Source organism: Melanaphis sacchari, unplaced genomic scaffold (genome assembly GCF_002803265.2).
Source record: "Melanaphis sacchari strain LSU unplaced genomic scaffold, SCAv2.0 Contig50_pilon_pilon, whole genome shotgun sequence".
Classification (NCBI taxonomy): Eukaryota; Metazoa; Arthropoda; class Insecta; order Hemiptera; family Aphididae; genus Melanaphis; species Melanaphis sacchari.
In genome coordinates this window covers 266684-288423 of record NW_020271344.1, presented here as the reverse complement: position 1 = coordinate 288423, position 21740 = coordinate 266684, and the positions used below count along the sequence as shown (strand labels likewise).

The following is a 21740-nucleotide window of genomic DNA, read 5'->3' as shown; positions in this document are numbered from 1 at the left end:
CATTCGTGTAGTGCGTTAAGCGTTAGTGTGTGTGAGTGTGTAGATATGTGGTATGCGTATACTCGTATTTCAGATGAGAAATTCAAACTAATTAAATTAAAAATATTCAATAAGGTTGAAATTATTTATTTATTTTTATTTTTAATCATTTTTGTACTGAACAAACATAATAATGCAGATGAATAAAATTAAAAATTGTGTATTGCAAAGACACCATTTGCCTATTTTAAAATTTTAATTTATAGCTTTTTGATTAAGATTATTTTTTGTTATTTTACCATTATATAACAATATATACTCAATGTGTGCGCACTGTTGTTTGCACTAAGTACCAATAGTGTTTATTGTTTGTAGTCTGATAATATTGCACACACACACAATCACACATAGTCGTCTTTGAGTACTTTTGAATATAGGTATTAGGGTGTTGATGGTTGAGAACTGTATAAATGTGTGTGTTTATATATATATTTATATATCTGTGTGTGTATACTGTAAAGAATCGAATCGTATTTCACTGTATCGGATAACATTTCAAATGAAAAAAAAATCGAATTATACGAGAAACCGCTCGGCACACTGGTCGTTTAGAAGCACAACCCAACAAGCTGTAGTAGATAGCCAATGAAAGATTTTAAAGTATACATCATATATATCATAGATAAAAACATTGTTATTACATAGGTCTTCAAAGCAATTTTTTCAAAGACATTTTAATGGAGCTCTAACAAGCTCTTAATCAAAAACATTGATAAGACGTTTTGAAATAGACTACATTTTTTCCGCTCACAAATTCAATCAAATATCAAAGATAATTTTTCTCTTTTTCTACCAATATTTATTTCCTTATTGTGCGCATTATGAATACCTAGATAAATTTTCTTAGTTGTCGTCATTCTCGTCCTCGTCGTTTTCTTTCTTTAATAATACTCCGTTCCACGTTATTATATATATATTACATTCTTATAAAAAATTAACTCTTATAGTAGTAGTATTTATTCTACTGATCTCCTTCCTACAAGCCCGTCAGGCGTGTTTTTGGCACGTAGGAAATTATTCGGTCTCTGTTTGAAACGAAAGAATAAAGAAAAAGAAAAATCAGATTCGATCTTCCGTAACGGTTTCGATGACCACGAGCCTCAAGGATATGCGTTTGAATAAATGTACCGCATCGACATTCGATTATTATATTACTGCGTTATAATAATACAAATATTGTTCTATAGACGTGGTCACAATATTCTGCATGGAAAAATGTATAAATATAGATCTATATATATATATTAAGGTTTGAGGTTTAAATTTAATGCCTTTATGAAATCAAATTATATTTTAAATACGTCAAGTAATTTAAGTAATTTTTATTTAAATTTTTCTAGTATAAATATGCGAAACAAAAATTATGTTCTTATTATTACGATTCATAATAGTTTCTTTTAAATTAATTATCTTAATTTTAACTAAATATTACTTTGATATTAATAGATATCTAAGTATCTGTCTACATGTGTATTTTAATAACAATAATTTAAAATTATCAATATTTTGATTACATATAACTATATTATATTGTCTAAATGATCATTTTTTTCCTGTTGATGATAAAGGAGAAAATATGATATTCGCTGTTAAAAAAAAAAATAGTTACATCCAAAATAAACTGTTTTTAAAAGCATATAAGATACTAATATGGATACTTTTATTCCTTTCATTTGATCTAGTTCAAAATTTTTATCTAATTAATATATACGTTTGTTTAATTTTGACTTTCATAATCTATATTCTAAAGTTTAAAAACGTATTTTGCCAATTTTCATTATTATTTGTAATCGAATTTTTGTGATAATTAAGATTTAAGAGTTAACTGGTCAAAAACAGTAATAAAAGTAAACTTTATAAGTACTGTTTTTATTTTTTTTTTTAGACAACGCTTAAATTAACTCAACCTGATAAAATGTTTTCTATCAATATGTTAAACATTACACATAAGTACTTATGTATTCATGACAATATATACAAAATTAAGTATTATTTGTTGTATTACTAATAATTTGAAATTTACTTACAACTTTCCTAATTTATTTTATCAACTCACAGTAAAAATATCTATTTACTTAAAAATCCTAACCCCATAGATTATTATATTATGTCTTGTAGTATAATATTCGGACAGTGTTTAGTGAAATTCTGTCCACTTGTACGGAGGCAGTGATTTGTATCACTATACAGGTCATAACCTGAGGTATCATTGTTATTAACACGTGTAAGGTGTATATAATATAAAGGTACGATGACAATAATACAACAAGACGCGCGTGCAAAACAACAACCAGTGGCGCTCACTAGCATGACTGTGAAAATATTTTAGGGGGTGTTACGCGTGTATACGTCATGTACTCATGTATGCATAGAATAGGTATGTGTTGTATAATAAAACACGTGTATTAAAATATGATAGACTGTTGAAAATGATGGACGTAAAATTTGTTCTCGATTATTTGTTCTTTTTACGCTATAATTGATTATGAGAAAACACTACCAATATACATTAATATAATAATATTATACCTTGAATCGATATCCATGTCTATGAAACGACTATCGTTTTGCATGTGTTTTTTTTTCTTTTATGTAATATTAAACTTTGCCGAAATACAAAAAAATTTAATTCATAAAATTAAGGACGCATTTTTTTTTTAATTTTAATCGATAACAATGTACACATTTTCATTTATTTCAATTTTAAAATTCACCCTTACCTATAGTTCGAATTGATTTTTCTAAGCGCAATTCACTTCGCAATAAAGTCTTGACAAACTTATTTATTGTTTTCATCGATTTATCTTATACACAACCAGGAGTAAGAATTTTTATTTTGTTTATGAAATACTGGCATTCAAAGTATATTCAGTATTCACCTTTTGACTTTTCTTATATATTTTAAATATATTGCCGTTGAAACTCAAAAGCCTTATAATAAGTTATAGCTTTGAACCAAGTTTACGCGTATATTATAACCGTTGTATAGTTAGGCAGTATTGTTGCCGATTCAATTCAAATATCCGTGGAGAAGTTGTATATTTATTAAACAATAATATGCGTAGACCATAGTTTCATATGTATGCGTAGACCATAGTTTCATATGTATTGGTAGAAATATAAAAAATATTTCACGAGGAAGGGTGTTTTTGTAATCCCAATACATTACTGTTGTCGCAATATTATTAATATATAGATTGCAGCGCAGATTTTCGTAAAGGAAATAAATTCACGGACTGTAAAAGCCATATTCTATTCAGCGAATAAGTTTGGAACTTTGCAAGTCGTTTTGTTGACGATAAAAGAAATAATCTATATCCACGATAGGAGTCGACGATATTTGTTTAATATATTTATTGCGTTTGTCACTATACGCGTTTGAAAGCATAAAATATGCAGTGCGATTTTATGGACGATGAGAAATATATAGAATGCGATGTTATCTATTGTTATCGATTTGGATATAACATAATATTACAATATATTTTGTAAAAAGCTATAAACTTATATATTATTATTGGACTTAGTTGCATTTTAATAGTAAAATATATGATATCAAACAGTAAAATATTAAAGTTATCGCAGAAAACGTAACGATTGTAATGATTGTCATGCGAATCGTAACGATTATATTGTAATGGTATAATAATAATTTTGAAGGCGAGCAACAAGTCCTATTATATCATGCGCATATTATAATAATTCGAACGCGGTCGTGATGTCATTTCGAAACGATTGACTCATAGCACCGCAACAATCGCCATCGCCATTACGTACGTATACGTATATTTGTATATTTTATTTTAAATACACTTGTCGATTGAGACTTCAATAGTAATAGTCTTATTTAATAATAATTGTATGTACACTGCGAGCAAACTGCAAGTATAACAGACGCAGACTGATCTTTCTACGTCGGTTTATCGAGGGCAGCAGTAGTCGCACTGTAGGTACATCACACACGTTGCTATTATATACGTATACCTACGTTTTATATTTTTTCGGGTCTCCGCGCGGGCGGCGCGGTGTCGACAAACCCCCAAGGTGTGCCAACGTGATGCGCAGAGATTACGCGTAATACCGATTTCTCTCGAACGGTCCAAATCGGACGCGATATTATTGTACGGGCGGCCGGCAGTATTCAATTGATATTATTACAAACGGAAAATTAACGGAAAATTAATAGAAAAAAAATTTTAAAAAAACGTTTCCAGTCGAAATCGGCGCGCGCCGTTGTTTTACGGTATTTGCCGTATACTCGTATGACTCGTCGTGCGAGCAGTCGCAGTTGGCGTTGCAATCGATCTCGGGTAAAATTCGGTAAAAACCGCATCACGCTTCGTTTAATAATATCATCATTTATAAGACACCGTGTTAAATAATTATGCGCGCATCTGTATCGCCCGCCGTGTCCCGCGCCGCAGGTGTGTGTGTGTGTGTGTGTGCTGTGCAGCAGTCGCTACTCCCCTAACGGTATATTATTATTATTATTATTATTATTATTATTATTATTATTTATCGTAATACACGACGTACTCGTCGGCCGACAACGCGCTAAAAACGCACTTGTTCTTCTCTCTGTTGCAGTCGCTCGGCGTTCCGTCGATCCGAATAAAAATCTAAAATTCTAAACACTGCCGAAAATGAACGGAATTCGCGTCGCGCGCGTGCACATAACACGCGTACACGTCGTCGTCGTGTATTGACTTTTAAACCGGGACCGAAGACTTGAAAAAAAGAAAAAAAAAATCTATGTACGTGCGTTTAACGTTCGACCCGTTTACAACAACGATAATTATTATCCACGCGGGCTTTGCCGACAGGACGATACAGGTCTCGTTATGATAATATTATGTATTAATATTGTTCTACGGCAGCGGAACGTAGGTAGTAGGTACGAGACACTATATGAGTGTACAGGAAAAATGGACCTAAACCTTATGTGCGTTTGCACATAACGTTAAATGTACTTAATCGCGAGCGGGCACGTTAAACGAATCTATTACGCGTTGTTTATATATACATATATAAACACTTTATCAAATATATTTTGAACGTTTTATATGACCGCCCAGGCGAATGTTGAATTGAGATATCAATAATTTAATGTATTATATTACACACTACGTCGGTATATTCAATATTGTACTCGTTATTGTAGGTATATAATATGATGAAAAATCGTAATGTGTATAATACATGTAGAGATGTCTGTGCATAATCGTGGGTAAGTACTTCGAAAATATCAGCTGGTTAATCGTATGGATATAATTATTCACGTTTATACTTTCTGAAGTTAATCAGCTATAATACGTACAATAAATTATTTTTGGTAGTGCCAAGATTGTTGTAATTATACGTCAATATACTTTTCACATTAAGAGGACGTCATACTCGCACGTGTTTTCTCTGTCTTACCAACGTAAAACATGACGAATTTGCGTTCAACGAATCTATTTTATACTGCTGTCTTTAACATTAAAGTCAATCTACTTTCATTATCAAACTCAAAGGTAAGAAATATTAATTATGACATCAAATGGATTTTTATCGATATTTTTATTTTAAAGTGAGATATGACTGTAATGAACATTTTAACGTTTTAATATTTTATTTAACTATAATTCATTCAAAAATGTATAGCCGTATAGGTAATAAGTACTGTAGGTTAATGGTTAATTTAGTGTAAGTACATATACCTACATAAACTACACAATGTATTATCTGTATCATATAAACATATACTCTTACGCCTAAAACAAAAATTAGTATACATGGTAGTTAATCACCGAATCAGAAAACAGAGTATTTTTTCAGAAAAATGATAAATTTAAAATTGAATAATAATAGGTATAACGATAACAATATAATTTTGAAGGGAATTACGAATGTTTTGCAAATTATCGAAATCGTGGTGGTACATTGTGTGAGAAACAATAATATAGGCGCTATTCAATATAAGTCATAATTATTGTTATGGTAGAAAGAAGACTTCGTGAAATATAATATTACTGATGAAAAGTCCACATATATAGTACTAGATTTCTAAATAATAAAGTTTAATTTAATAATAACTTGAGCGAAACTATAATGTTCAAACAGTCAAAAGGTATACCTATAGCTATTAGTTTCGCAGTGATTGGAAAATATTTTTCTCTTATTGTGTTTATTTAATAATCAATTCTATTTGAGTAGTAATAGTTATTGTATATATATATATATATAGGAACATTTGTTTTTCTCCAGTTCGATATTTGGTAAGTGCCGACGTACAGTTACTGTTCTACCCAAGCGTCCCAAGCATCAAACACGAGGGGAAACTATAATCAATAACCGTAATTCGTTGATCACTTGTGCAATAAACTACTGGAGAAACGATATAGATAACTCTAGTACGTACCTAATAATTATAAATAAAATACTATTTAAGACTATATAAGTATGTTAAAATAAGTTATTTTATTGTAGTATAGGTATATTGTATACAATGCAATTTTTTTTTTTTAAATAACTAGGTAGAACAGCGTTTCAATAATGTTTTACATCAATAAATATATTATATAAGTGATATTAGTCGTTACAGCTATAAATATTATTACTCGAATCTTAGTCATCAATCATATATCTTTTATCAGAGGAATTTTAAAATACATAATAGTAATATATTATGCGTACTTCGGGAACTTATTTGTTTTTTCCTACCGGCTTTCTTTCATAATACGTATAGTATGTCGACAATATCATTACATTGTAATAAAATAATGTACTCTTTCTTTTCGATCACTCTCTCTACGCTTCGTATATTGCATACCGTCGATAACCAAAGTCGCGGGTGTCGTGGACACGAATATATTACAGCTGCAGCCGCTCAAAATGACCGGAAAGTTATGTGCGGTGATCACATTAGACGCATGTAAAATATAAATAAAATAATATTGTGTACATTGTATTTTTAATACGCGCGTAAAAAATAGCACAACATGACAACGACGGCCGCCGTTTGCGTTCACCCAGATCATTTCACCCGCGCTCGCGATGTTAACGAGTTTGTAATAATTTATTATTATTATTTTGTTTTCTTTGTGCCTGGCGCGCGCGCGAGCGCCTGTGCTATAATATTGTATATATTATACTATATATTATAATATGCAACCATTCGAAAGTATTATAACACGTCTCCCGGGCGAAATGCGCAGTTTTATTATATATATTATATTAATAAGTATAAACATTTAGTACGTTACGTGCGGACGACGGTCGTGATACACATAATATGTAATAAGCGTATACAGGGTGCTTGTACCGGTCTGTTGTTGTAGCTGTAAATTCTTATACCTAACATCGCCTATACTCGAGTTGTGGCAGTAGTGCCATTAAGTCTTATTGCGGCTAACCTAACCGTACTTTCGTTATGTCGTTTAAAAATTGGAATCTTGTATTATATAATTCACATTTGGTCATTCTATAAAATCTGAGTACGCACTTGGGCACGTTCGAGTGTTATTACAATTTTCCCGGCAGACGCTACAGTTTTAGTACATTTTAACCGCGAGTACGCGCTAAAAAAATTATAAAAGTGATGGTAAAAGTTATATTATAATTCGAAAAAACACAAGTCTGACAACATAAGTTATTGACGAGAACACTCTGTATACATGTTGCATTTAATAGGTACCTAACGAACAGCGCGAGCGTCTAAATTGATATTCATTATTACACTGTATTATTATTATATCTGTGATATATCAGCCACTCGAGACTTTTTTCCGTCACTTTTTCTATTTGATCTCTCTCTTTCTCTCATATAAGTTCGTTTACAGCGTCTCCACAGTGTATATTATGCGAACGCGACGCCGCACGCAAGGTCGTTAACGGGTTAAAAGTTAAGTCATTTTTAACGGTCGTTATTGCAATCGTAATAACACGCGGGCGGACGACTTTTCTATCCCCGTGCGATCGCCTCGGGTCATTCAGTCGTCACCGTCCGACCACTTCCTCGTCGTCAATAATCGGCCCCCATAATAATATAAACGTGTACTAAATAAAGAAATATATTTTAATATAATATAGTATAATATACAATAATAATACTGTTTCATTAACTATTATCGTCACATGTACTCGTATTATGTATCCGTTTTTTAAATAAAATATAAGATTATACTAATACATAATAAGTACTATATTGATTATAATGTACAATAATTTGATTTTTCTTCATATTTAACATGTTTTAATAATAAATTAATATAAAATATAAATTCGATATTATATAATTAAATACATACTGTTTTATTATATTGTATAATAAATAAAAAAAAACTTGAAAATAATAATTATATAGGTAGGTTAACTAAATATTAAGTAAAATACACCATGGGAAAGCACAAGACAAAATATTTGTTTGCTGTACTTAAGATGGGTTTAGTTTTTTTTTCTTTATTGATAAAAAATAGTTAGATTTGGTTTAACTATAATGTGTGGGGGAAGACGAATAAAATGTAAATGTTTTTGTTGAGCATACATGCGTTGTGGCTTACGTAACTTGGCAGTTGGCTCTTCAATACAAATTTAATACCACTGTTTATAGGGAAGCGGAAAAAAATCGATATTTTTGGGTTATGTACCTACTTGGTATACTACGCTTGGCCACAATAATATATTATTATAACGTGTAGTGTTTATGTTCTTTTTATTATATTATTCAATTATAACAACATATTATACATTAGTTAAAAATTAGAGAGGATTATATAATTTATTATACATAAAATTTTCTTTTAACAGTCGAAATTATTTTCGCATCAAATATGAATTCACATAATTAAAACAATATTTTTTATAGCAATGATACCCGTTTTCTCGCATTATATATGCCTAGTATAAAAAAATGTTCTGGCAATGTAAACGTGAAACAATATGTAAGTTAAACCTATCGAGTAGAATTATTGGATTTAAACAGATCCTCGATATACATAGCACTTAAGGTCAGTATAAGAAATAAAGGGAAGGGGTGTTAGCTTACAAGATAAAATTATTTAGGTGTGTTTTTTTAGTAGAAACTTCTTATATGTTACAAGATTTTTAAAACCATTTAATTTCTAAAGCATAAATTTTAAAAATATTTTAATTTTATTTCATTAATATTTTTTTTAAATTCGTGCTTAATGGCTATTAATAAATAAATGCATACATAATAGTGGGATTATTATTATTTAATTATTCTGCAATAGGAGGGATAGAATCAAAAATGGTGTCAAATATTTAAAGTGGCATTGGAGGTGATTTTAAATTTGTAATATATTAAAAAATCGAATCGGCCTGTGATTGATATTTAATACGTATCAATATGAAAAAAAACATTAACACGGCGATTTGCATTTGGTAGATTGTACACGGTCGTCATTACTCGAGAGAAACGAATTTTTCGGCAAACGAGCGTTGTAGTTCGCCCCTTATAATAATAATATACGCGCTCAACTCCGCCAATCATTATTATATTATTCATCCGCCTCAGTGACGACGCACGTGCAACACTGCAATCGCTATATTGCGTGCGTATATTACATTATATACGTATATATTTACCTGCCATATATATAAATACCTACCACCCGCACTAACTGGGTAGGGGCGAATTCGCGGCGTGCGAGCGTTAACCGCACCGAAATCGATTGGTCTGGAAAATTTCGCAAACTCGAGTTTCACCCCCCGCGTGTGCTTTCTGTGTGTTTGTATGCGTGCGTTTGTGCGTTGTAAAAACGGCGACGAAGTTAAAATGCTCGCGAAACGTTGTTTTAACTACATAGTATACACATCATATATATATATATATATATATATATATATATATATATATATATGTTTGTGTATGAGCCAGGGTCGGGGGAGAGCTAAAGTAGTATAACGCGCACAACTGCCACTGCCGCCACAGTTCGTTTCCTTTTTTGGATTTAACCTCTGCTATGCCCGAGACGCAAACGGTTTTCGCTGTTTTTTTCCTTCAACCATTATATTTTATTATATATTCTTCGCGTTTTGTATTCGTTTGTGTTCGTACTTGTGTGTTATTATTATTATTATTATTACGTATTACGACGTTGTGCTCCGACCATACGACAAACACGTTAAGAAACGATTTCAATTCTATTCCGTTATACACTTATACCTATAACTATACTGTACATAATATATATAATGTGTATATAAATACGCGTGGTGTCCGAAAATGGTCTTAAATACTTTCACATTTACGTAGGTAGTAGGCACAAATTTAAACTTGCACACAACACATTTGACGTCGGCAGCGGTATTGTGTCTCGTTTAAAATATACAAACATTAACAAACAAAATGACGGTCTACATTATATATTTTTTATTACTGTTACATTCTTGTTATATTATTTCATTATTATCATTGGAGATATGGCAGACTAATCAACTAATTTATTAAGAATGCTGCAAATGATCTTCATCGTTAGTTATAACTTATAAGATATATTTGTTTATATCTTTTGTATAATGTATATATCGTTAAACGTAATTCATGATTTGTTCTTTACCATATTTTCATTTAAACATTAATTTTACGTAAAATTAAATCTTACGTAACACATTATTATGATTTAATATTTAGGCAGAGTTTTGTACACTCTTTAGATATTCATTAAAAAAATATTTAAATATTTCTTTACTTCTTTCTTACCTAAACTACCATAGTTCAATAACACGCGAGTATGCAACGGTATAAACTAAGCAACTTCATAAAAAGAATGCAGTTTTTGAAAAATTGTTACATCGAGAATTAGTTGAGATATGATGTCAGTGGTTAAATATATTATATTTATTTGTTCGGTATTTGCTCTGCCTAGACTTTGGAGAACAACAGCTTTTTAAGTTTTTTCCAATGATTTAAAGGTACCTATTATATTATTTGCAGAAATTGGATGGTAGAACGTTTGAGAGACGAATGCCTTATCGTTGTCTTATTTTTATATCCTTGACGGTGAAAAAGTATTACAGCATATTTTTATCAATGTCATTTGGTGGTATGATGAAAAAGTGGGATATTTACTTTCTTTTAGTTTTAAAACAACTCTACTGGCGGGCTGTTTGTGAGATTGGCACGATTCACTATAGGGATTTAGATATTATTTATTTAATACTTGAAGATGATTTTTTTTTATTTACGTAGGTACCATTTTAAATTATTTTTTTTATAGATTAGTTAGATATGATAGTTATTTAGTTATGACTTATGTAATATAATATTATGGTGTTATTATTACGAATACTTTAATTGTATTCAATGCATAGATAGAATTATTTTTCAACAATATTTATACATATTCTACTTACTACCTAAACTTAAAAATATCAAAGTTCATGTATTTATAGTACATTTTTTGACCAATGGGAAGATCATGCTCCCTTAAATCAAAATTAAAAAGGTTACAAGCAGGTGAAACATTGATTTTTTTTTTTTATTAGGGGGGTTAGTTATAATTTTTCTCTCTTGTAAAAACTGAAATTACGCTATTGTTCTATCATATTTTTATTACTAAATTTAATTATTAAAATTGGGAGTCCGAGAGTTGGATCAAAAATTATTATTTTTGAATGAATGAGAGCGACGAATAAGCGCGTTTCCGAATTCTGATACAAAGGTATTATCATAGCATAGAGTTCGTGATTATTTTATATTATTCGTCTGAAAATAAGCCACACCAACGACTGTACACTTTCCGTATCTTTCGACGGGATCTACCCAATTATTATTATAACCTATATAATAGATGAGACGTGTATTGTGCACATTGCACATATATATATATATATATACATGTATATATTTATTATATAAAGCACGCTGTTCGAGTTCGAAGGGCATATTGCTATCTGTGAGAAAGTAGTATATAGTTCGATTATTATTATTACTATTTTAGTTATTATTTTGCGGTGTGACGTTTTCACGATGCGCGCACCTTTCGCTCGATGTTTGATTTGTATAGAAATAGAATAATATATTATATTATTTAAATGGGTTTGTTGTGTATATTTTTAGAATCGATTCTCATGACGACGTCTATTGTAATTATGACGAAATGATAAAAGACCAAACCGACCAAAATGATTTCAGGAACGTTTGTATTTTGCGACCGCAATAATACAATAATCGTATATCAATAAAAAAAAAAAGTATAAATATAAATAATAAACCTAACGCTCTCGTCATTCGCTTACATACCTATATTATATTTATAATATATATTATAAACTCATTGATCACATCAGGGAAAAACTAAACTAGTTTTCTACAATATTTTTTCCTTCTTTCTCAGCTTTTTTCTGTTCTTCTATTCGAGTCTAGGCGATAGTGTAGTGTCCCTATATTATAACCTACGCCCTACGGTCTACCTACGTACACTGTGTACACTGTACATACTTACAAATAAATAATGTGTATACTTGCTCTCAGGACTATAATATTCGCATCCTCCGGGCCACATTATATACACATATCGACCTTCGATGTCTGTCACGAGACAGATGTTACTCTCGGTGTCCATGACCCGGCCCTATAAACACAATAACATTTCTATAATGATGATCACGGACACACTTGCATAGGCATATATACGTATAAAACAATAAACGATAAAATCGTCAATATTGCGTCAGATATTGTGTGTAATTATCTTACCAAATCAATTTGGCTGGGTGTGTGTTTTTTTAAAATTTATTTTGAAATCTAAAAAATCTTCGTTAAATCATAATAATATATAGTATGATGTATTTAAATCAAACAAGTTTATTAATTAAAATGTAAAACAATTTTCAAGAACATCGAATATATCCTTTAGGACTTGATCCTGAAGTAGTAATCTCTATTTATTTATATATTTATTACTGTATTAGTGTATTATTGGCTGTGTATAGTAATCCTTTTAAATATTTCGATAAGAATTTTCAAAATTAATTTATTACTATGTTCATTAAAGACCGATAGTAATACTTGTTTCAACTTTATTTTTCATTTATAATAAATGTTAATTTGCTTTAAACCTCATTAATCAACTTCAAAATATTGAATTCATTTTTGTGAAAAAATCTCCGCTTTTTATTTGCAGAGTTAAGAACGTTAAAAAATATCGTGCTATAAGTAATTATTATACTAGTGATAAATTTATTTTAATATTAAGACCAATAGCGGCAATAACTCATGTAAAAATGGTATTAAAATGAGTTATATAATCTAATAATGTGATGCTATAATATTTGGTTGATGTCCCACAAATAAAAAATAATAACATCCGCTATAAGCGCTTCGAGACGTTTTCAGTGAAATATATATAATATTTTCCGTTTAGACTAATATCGTAATATGAATATTATTATTATTATTATTATTCATCGTCGTCATTAAAGCTCTATACAGATGTGTGAAAATACGATATACACATCAGCTATGTGTACCGATATGTATTTTATTAGCACACTCAATGGAAACTTATTAAAATATGTTTATATATATAAATATACACTTGTGGTACATTATTATTGCGTACAGATATAGAATAACGCTCGAGGTGAATATTTAATTAAGAACCTTTGTGTGCAGAATTTAATTCAGTTTGTGAATTCGAAGAAAAATGTTTCAATAAACTCTACTGATGCTCGAACCAGAGTTCATCTACCACCGTACCCGAACACTACCTCTATTTAACGTATTTACAGCTAATTTACTGAAATATTATGCATAGCCATAATATACTCAAACATCAAACGTAAACGTGTGGGTATAAAATGTAATAATATGATATCTCGTTTTAATTTCCTATTGCGTTTGAATGCAACATATTGTATAATATTATATACACGCTCGGGGATAAATAGAATTATATGGTTGGTGGGCGCGAGAGAGTGAGAGAATTTTCATTCTAACATCTTGTCCGGCAATGACTGATCAAACTGTTTTGTATTTCCCGCTAAAACAGAAACTCTACGACTGTCGCCGTGTTCAATCAGCTGTTGCCGTCGACTTGGATAAATTTAGAGGGCACCTGTACGTGCTGGATAGCGGATACGACAACTGTCAACCGAAAATTATCATTTATGACCTAAAGACTTACAAATGTGTACGTATATACTATATACATTGCAAATATTATTACGATGTCACAGTTAATTGGGTCGATTATATTATTCGTCAGATTAATATTGCTGGGACGTACATAAATAAAATTGGGTGGATGTTTTCAAAAGCCTATATTAGATTAATATTATTTTATTTTTATTAAACAATCAAACAACATTATATGACCAAATATAAATCATATTAAAACTAATATAACATTATTTAGACAGTCTTTTAATATTTTCAATAGCACGCCTAATGTCAATATATAAAAATTCAAATTACACTAAAACAAAACTATTTAAAAATCAGTTGTTATATATATTTTATATATATATATATATAATCAGCTTATAAAACACAAAAACGATTCTAAGTAGTGAGAGAAAATAGATTGAAAATTTAATATTTTTATGAATTAAAAATAATATTACTAATATTTTAACCACGAAATGCTGAATGTTTTTGTTCAAAATAAAATGCTATTTGTTTGATGATGATATTATAAATAATCAGCATAAGTTTCATATTTTAAATTGTGACAAAAGTACCAAATTCGATACAGGTATAAAAAACGGGCGTGTTTAAAATACTATAGCGTTTTTGTGTTTTTAGTGGCTTTTTCTGATGAATTTTATGAAAACGTAAGAAAAACAAATTATGTTAATTAGGTAATTAGGCTGTAAGAATACCATAAATCTTTCTGTTAGCTAATTTACCCTCATAATATTATTATATTATCAGATTGTTATTGTTGTCACATAGATCCAATTAGTAGAACTAGGTGGACTCAACGGATCAGGACTAGCCATGCTGGTGGTGGATGCGAGACCGTTCAAAGGTGAGACGAGGGTGTATATAGGTGACACACACAGCGGACGTATCGCGGTATTGGACCCGGACCGAAACATTTGGTACATGGTCGCATTGCACTCCCAGAATTACGGTGCCGCAGTCATACAGGACTACCGCAGACCAGATGTCTACCCAGACGTTCCTGCAGAATGTATCGCTGTCTCTAAGCTACAGTCATCTGTGTACTTGACGTCAACGCACTCGCATGACTTGTACACGGCTTCGTTCAAGGATCTTCGGAATCTTACCTCTAAAGTCACGCCTAGCGTAAAAGTATAAATGCCTGATCGCCTAATATTATTATATTCGTCTACACTGCTATGACGGAAAAATGGGTAATCGCCATATGCGGAAGTATGGAATTTGTGGGAGGACGGCTTACTTTTGTCATATTTTTATCGTTTACTTGTTTAAAATAATTATTTAGTGAAGCCTAGAATGATTGTCTTCAAAAGTTATATTTTGGAATTCATGCATAACAAAGGACAATAATAATATACGCATAGCAGGATACCTATATTGATATTATTTTGGAAGACTCGAAAAAATAGGCGTCGTAATCTATTCATATAAATGTATATACATTTTTACAGCCTACAGGTAGCCACAATAGACAATTACCATTGATTAAACATTAAACAATTTAAAGTATTTTCCAAAAATATTTTATACAGTATAATGTCTATGGTATTATATATAATTTCGTCAACAGTTAAAAGAAAGTTTATCGGCTATATGTGTCAAATAAAACGAGGTTCAAAATATAAATGAAGGTTTTGTTTAGCTTTGGATCATATTTAAAAAGGAATTTACAACAATGAAATTTTTAACTCATTTTCATTAATAAAAAATAAATAAAAATAATTCAATTGTTTTAAAGTTATTTATTTATTTTAAAATTAAACAGACTTTTATTACTACTATTGTTAATAAAATGTGTATTTAAAACAAATCAGACAATAAATAGTTAAGATAGCAATATTCTGTTATATATTAAAAAGTAAGCCCTCCCCTGAAATGTTATTCCAGTTCTATCGCTTTATTCGTTTAACAACATAATACCTACTTTCATATCCTTTGTTCGATCGTTTTAACCGTCTAAACCTACTTACCTACAATAAATTGCGTAAATATACGGGTATGATTATTACAACAAGACGCCACACTGTATTTACGCGGCGCGCGTTTAATTAAAATTACAACCCATTCGTAATTATACTGTCTTATATAAGACAATAACTATTTTTTCCCCTTTTAATAGTGTCTACATAATATCCACGTGGTGTCTTCGTTTTATTACCGCGCACAGCCCATCACATGCGGCGTCTTCGTGTTTAATTCTTACGGAAATGTAGTAACTTTGGTCACCACTATCGTTGTCGAAACGGTTTGAAACTTACATAGAAAATTATTTTCTTCGTTGCAGAACGGTGATGTGCTTCCGGTTGGATTGCGAGTGCGCTGGGAAGGCGTCAAGCTGGGCGTTTCGAGCGGACTGTACGCTGACATACAGGGTGGTCTAAACTATGTGTATACCAGAGATTTCGTGGCTGTCAGGTGAATATTTAACAATATCATCTATTCGTATATTAAAATACGATATGTGGGACTCTCCATTGTAGTTATCAATTTTAATAATTATAATATCAAATGTGAAATTGAATAATATAAGGCATATATTATTATTATGAGACATAATTTGATTATAATTGCGGTACAAATTTCCTGGACAGGAACAAGTTTCCCGATATTCTACATTTTCTATAAGATATATGTAGAATTTCTTAAGACAAATTAATTATTCGATTTAATGCGTGTATTATTTTATACTTATGTATAGATTGAGTTTGATCGCTGGCGGCCCACCCATCGCAGCAGAGAACCATAAGGTGCTGTTGCAGTCGTACAAATTGTTACCGGCGGTCACGAAGATTTTCACGGACAACGCGAATTATCTGCAGGTGTGGGCTCTAAACGCCGTGCCCAACTCGAAAAACCGTCATGTGGTCAAAATAAATACGCTTACGTTTTAAACGTCGTTATTGACGAATTCAATATATTATCCATTATAAGGGGATACTTGGAGGATTTGACGATTTAAATGAGCAATATTTCCGTCCCTTTAAGATTCACTCTATGTAAACAGGGATGATTCACTAAACATGCTCATCGTCTCTTTCATATTACTTTTAGTAATGAATTTATAAAATTTCTTATTTTTGGAATTCCTAAGCATAATATTAAAGACCGTCGTTATTTTAAGTATTTATATTTTTTTTATGCCATTAAACGTGGTTCTGTTTTTGTATTGATACAACTATACAAACTAACAACTAACAAGTAACAAGTTTGGAAGACATGTTTGATGAATCATCCTGGATATACACAATTATACACGGTTATAGACGACGTTCATAAATTGTAAACATAATATATCTATTTATACTATATTCTCGTACATCATGTCGTTCCATATAAGTAAATATAACCATCACCGTTTACGGAACTTGTACATTATTTGAGGTAGGTACCATGTACTATAGAATGATCAATATTCTATTTAAATAATTACAATATTTATTAATTATAAAGTCTATTTTTTCGTTTTCGAAAAAAAAAGAATGTTTTTAGGTAATTTAAGAAATTACAAATTTACTTAATATTACATTTTGACAAAAAAAATTAAATTTACATTATTTTTTATCATACAGAGGTTTTGTATATTTTTTAACTTCACAATCAGAAGAACAATTCTTTGTTGATGTATTTACGAAATATTATCCACAAATATTGAATAAATAGTTTTTGTATTAGAATTATGTATTTATTTTAAATTTTTATTTATAATTAATCAGTTTTTTGTAAAAATGTAGTATTATACTAGTGTACATATAGTTCTATAAATATTTTAAATTATATAGAACATTAAATTCAAAAATACAGAAATTGATGTGTGAAAATGAGTGTAGCCTGTTAAATAGATCACTCCGTAATCCGTATGATATATGTACGTACATACGTTATGCAAAATAAATAGACTGTGTGGGCGGGTTTCATATGTTCGTTTATAATAGATATATTTTATATAAATCTACTGTAATATATTATTGAGGACGATTGCAGGTTTAGGGGACTATAGGGGAGTTAACGTAAATTAATTAAATCAAAGGATGTTTTCATTTTAATTATATGTGAAATGAAAACGAATTGAATGTGTTAAGCTAATATAACTAATATGTAAGTACAATTACCTGTAAAATATATTTTACAACAATAATACAATACTATATCTATTTATATTACATTACACGTAATAGTTGGTATAAACTGTATGATATACATAAAAGTATATAAAATATTATATGCGCTTGTTTACTGTTTATAGTGTTTATACCATTTAAAGATACTAGACATATATAAAACATATAGTCTTTTATCATAAGTCACGTATTACCAAAAATATCTCTGTGATAAACCCGATATGTACGTCATTATAACATATAATATTTAAATATAATTTTCTCAACATTAGTAATCTATAAGAAAATTCAAACGAATGGCATACAATTTTAATAAATTATTATTGCTAAAAAAAAAATGATCACATTTTGATATATTGATTTTTCACAAAGATAGATAATAATAGGGCGATACGGGATCTTTGAGGCGTACTAATTGATTTAATAATGATTTCCATTGTAATGTACTAATGTAATACTTATATTTATTCGCCTAATGCTAAATTAACTTACATAGATTCCTCTTAGATATTTTTGAACTTAGATTGGTATTATTATTTGTACCTATCTATAATTTGAGTGAATTTTAAAGATAAAGATGTTATTAAATCTCAATTTTTGTATTTTATTGAATTAAGTAGTATATGTGAAAATATAAACTCTTATCTTTACGACGACTAAGTCGTAAAAATGCTCAGTTTTCCTGCTCATCATACGAAAATGTTCATGGCTTCCGGGTACAAAAGAAAAATCTACTGGAATGTATTAAACTTATGGTAATTCTGAAATCCAATAACCCTCCGGATACGCTTGTTATGTTAAAGTATAGCAAAATAAAAATATACTTTTTAATAGTCGCTAATTATTGATTGGTTAAATCCGTATTGAATTGAGCAGTTAAGCGTAATAATACAATTTTGGGATAAACTTGTTGTAGGCTTAAATTTATTTGTATTGCTATAATGAAAAAAAAAATGTCTTTCTTAGTAAAATTTTACTTGAAAATATGTAGGTAAATAATAAAGTTAATAACATATTTTAATGATAAAGTTTTTGTAATTTAGCGTTTATAATGATACTTGCTTAAAGTATGATGGGTATCGCATAATATATCATTAAAGAGGTTAAAAATAAGTTTTTAAAAACAATTATTTATGTTCCACGAATTTAATATGGTTATAACTATATACTTACTTTTTTAACATAGGTAGGAAAAAAGTCGTAAAAACTGTCTAAAGGATAAATATTTAATATTATTCTTAAGTTACAAAAAGTCATGCATTTTATCATTTTTATAATAATAAATAGAGTTATTCAAGTACTATTTTTAATGAATTTGTCATTTAATATTATACTAAAAGGTATAGTAAGTAAGTACATTACTCACAAATTTATAAATTGCTTAAAATGAAACAACGAGTAAAGTTATTTTATCATTTAGAGAAAAGATTTTCCATTAGGTAATAGCGCAGTACAAATTGTTAATTTTACATTTTAAAAGTTTGTACTTTTTAATATAAAATAAGTATTTAAAAGCAATTTATTATAATTTTTTAATAAAGATTAAAAGAAACATTCTCATTTATCCATCAAAGATAATTGTATCACAAATGTTTATTTTAAATTGCATAAAAACTAACTTTTTAAGTTTTTTTATTTTTTATATATTTATATATTATAAACATATTTATACAACAGTCAACATTAATGATTTTCTGTATCGTATAAACATCAAGAAAATACTTCACAAATATTTATTTTTGTTTTTGTGATAATGTGTAATTGAATAATTAATTATTATTATTAATTTTTTAATTTTAATGCCATTTAAAAAATCTGTTTAAATAGATTAAAAAAAAAATCATGCATCTGTCGACTTACAATATAACATTTAGTTAGATAATCGTTAAGAAAAAGTTTTTGATTTTTATATTAACTTTGTCACGAAACGATAAAATTAAAATACAAAATATTACATTTAATTATAATACTTTTGTATCATGGTTAATAGTTAATACACACAAATTATTGTAGGTATTCAGGATAAGACGTATAATTCTTTATTACTATGCATAAATTAAATATTCATTCTTATTAAAAATGAGGTATTTAATGACCTAACAATGGTCATTGCGTTAATTTGAATTTGATGACAAAATATTAAATTGTTATTAAAAAGTATTCAGTACAATACCAGCTGTTTTATTTAATATGATTGATATGTACAAAATTATATAAATACGCATTACGTAAGAATTATCTAAATTGTGTAATATTACAGTATTACACTTATCTAGTATTTTTAATGAAATCCATACTAATCATAATAGTAAACTACATATTTTATTAGTGCAAACACTGAGAACAAAATATCAATTTAATTTGAATAAAAACCGTTCTTAATAAATAATAATATTTTATTGTGCTATTATAAACATACATTTTAAATATTCTTTTAAACAAATAAAAATAATAATAATAAATACCCCCATCTATTTTTGTAAAGTTATAAAGTATTAAGTAAATAATTTAAAATTAAAATGTTTACAATAAGGATTAGGGATTTCCAATTTTAAAATCAGAATTGTATTATAGTAAATTAAAGAAACACGGTTTTATTAAATAATTTATTCTTATGGTGTGTAGTGTGTCTAGTTAATATTATACAAACATAAATTTACTTTTTGTACCTACATGATTTAATCGTTTTATAATATAATAAATTGATTGATAAAAAAAATATTATTATACTAGCTTATAATATTACTTCAAATCTATTAACACATTATTTACCAATTAGTTAAAAGAGATTGTTTCAAATTGTATCTTACCATTTATGTAATATATTTTTACGATATTTACAATTAATACAAATTATTAGCGTTTTTTAATACGTTGCTATCTGTTAAATAAGTGGGCATAATATGGAATTAAATATTTTTTTTTAATTTTCGTGAATGTGATGATAAATATTTTAGGATCACAATAAATTTTATATTTTTTAACACTACGGAGAAAAATATTGTTTTATTTCGTTGCATAGGTAGTGGTAGTTAGTTTTTTAGTTCTTCGAGCTACTAACTATACTCGTTTACGTGGTTATAGTATATCACACGCCTTAAAATAAACATTGCTTATATAAAATACATAACTATTTTTGTTATGTATTTATGGGAAATTTAAATATACATAATAAAACTTATATTTTTATTGACACAATAATTTTTATTTTAAATAAATTTTATAAATTAATATTAATAAATTTCGTATTTTAATATTATAATTATACAATAATATAAAATACATTAATTTAAAGAATCAGTACCTAGATAATACTTGAATATTTAAATAAATATGTTATATTTTAGGTATATTATATTCATTAAATAGTTACGCATTTGGTATTTACATGTTTTTATAATGTTTTATTATTATGCACGCAGTTATGGGTTTTTATTTTCTTATTTGGA

At 28.7% G+C, this 21740-nt stretch overlaps 1 protein-coding gene across 2 annotated transcripts in view; it reads left to right on the top strand.

The window, feature by feature from the left end:
- Positions 1-17184, top strand: part of LOC112599339 — a 47940-nt gene extending 30756 nt beyond the window's left edge. For both annotated transcript variants that reach the window (XM_025346206.1, XM_025346205.1), the window contains exons 2-5: positions 14037-14177; positions 14942-15304; positions 16458-16588; positions 16872-17184. In XM_025346206.1, coding sequence (XP_025201991.1) covers positions 14037-14177; positions 14942-15304; positions 16458-16588; positions 16872-17064 — 828 coding nt within the window. In that variant the 3' untranslated portion in view covers positions 17065-17184. The remainder of the gene's footprint in view (positions 1-14036; positions 14178-14941; positions 15305-16457; positions 16589-16871) is intronic.
- The last annotated feature ends 4556 nt before the right edge of the window (positions 17185-21740 follow it).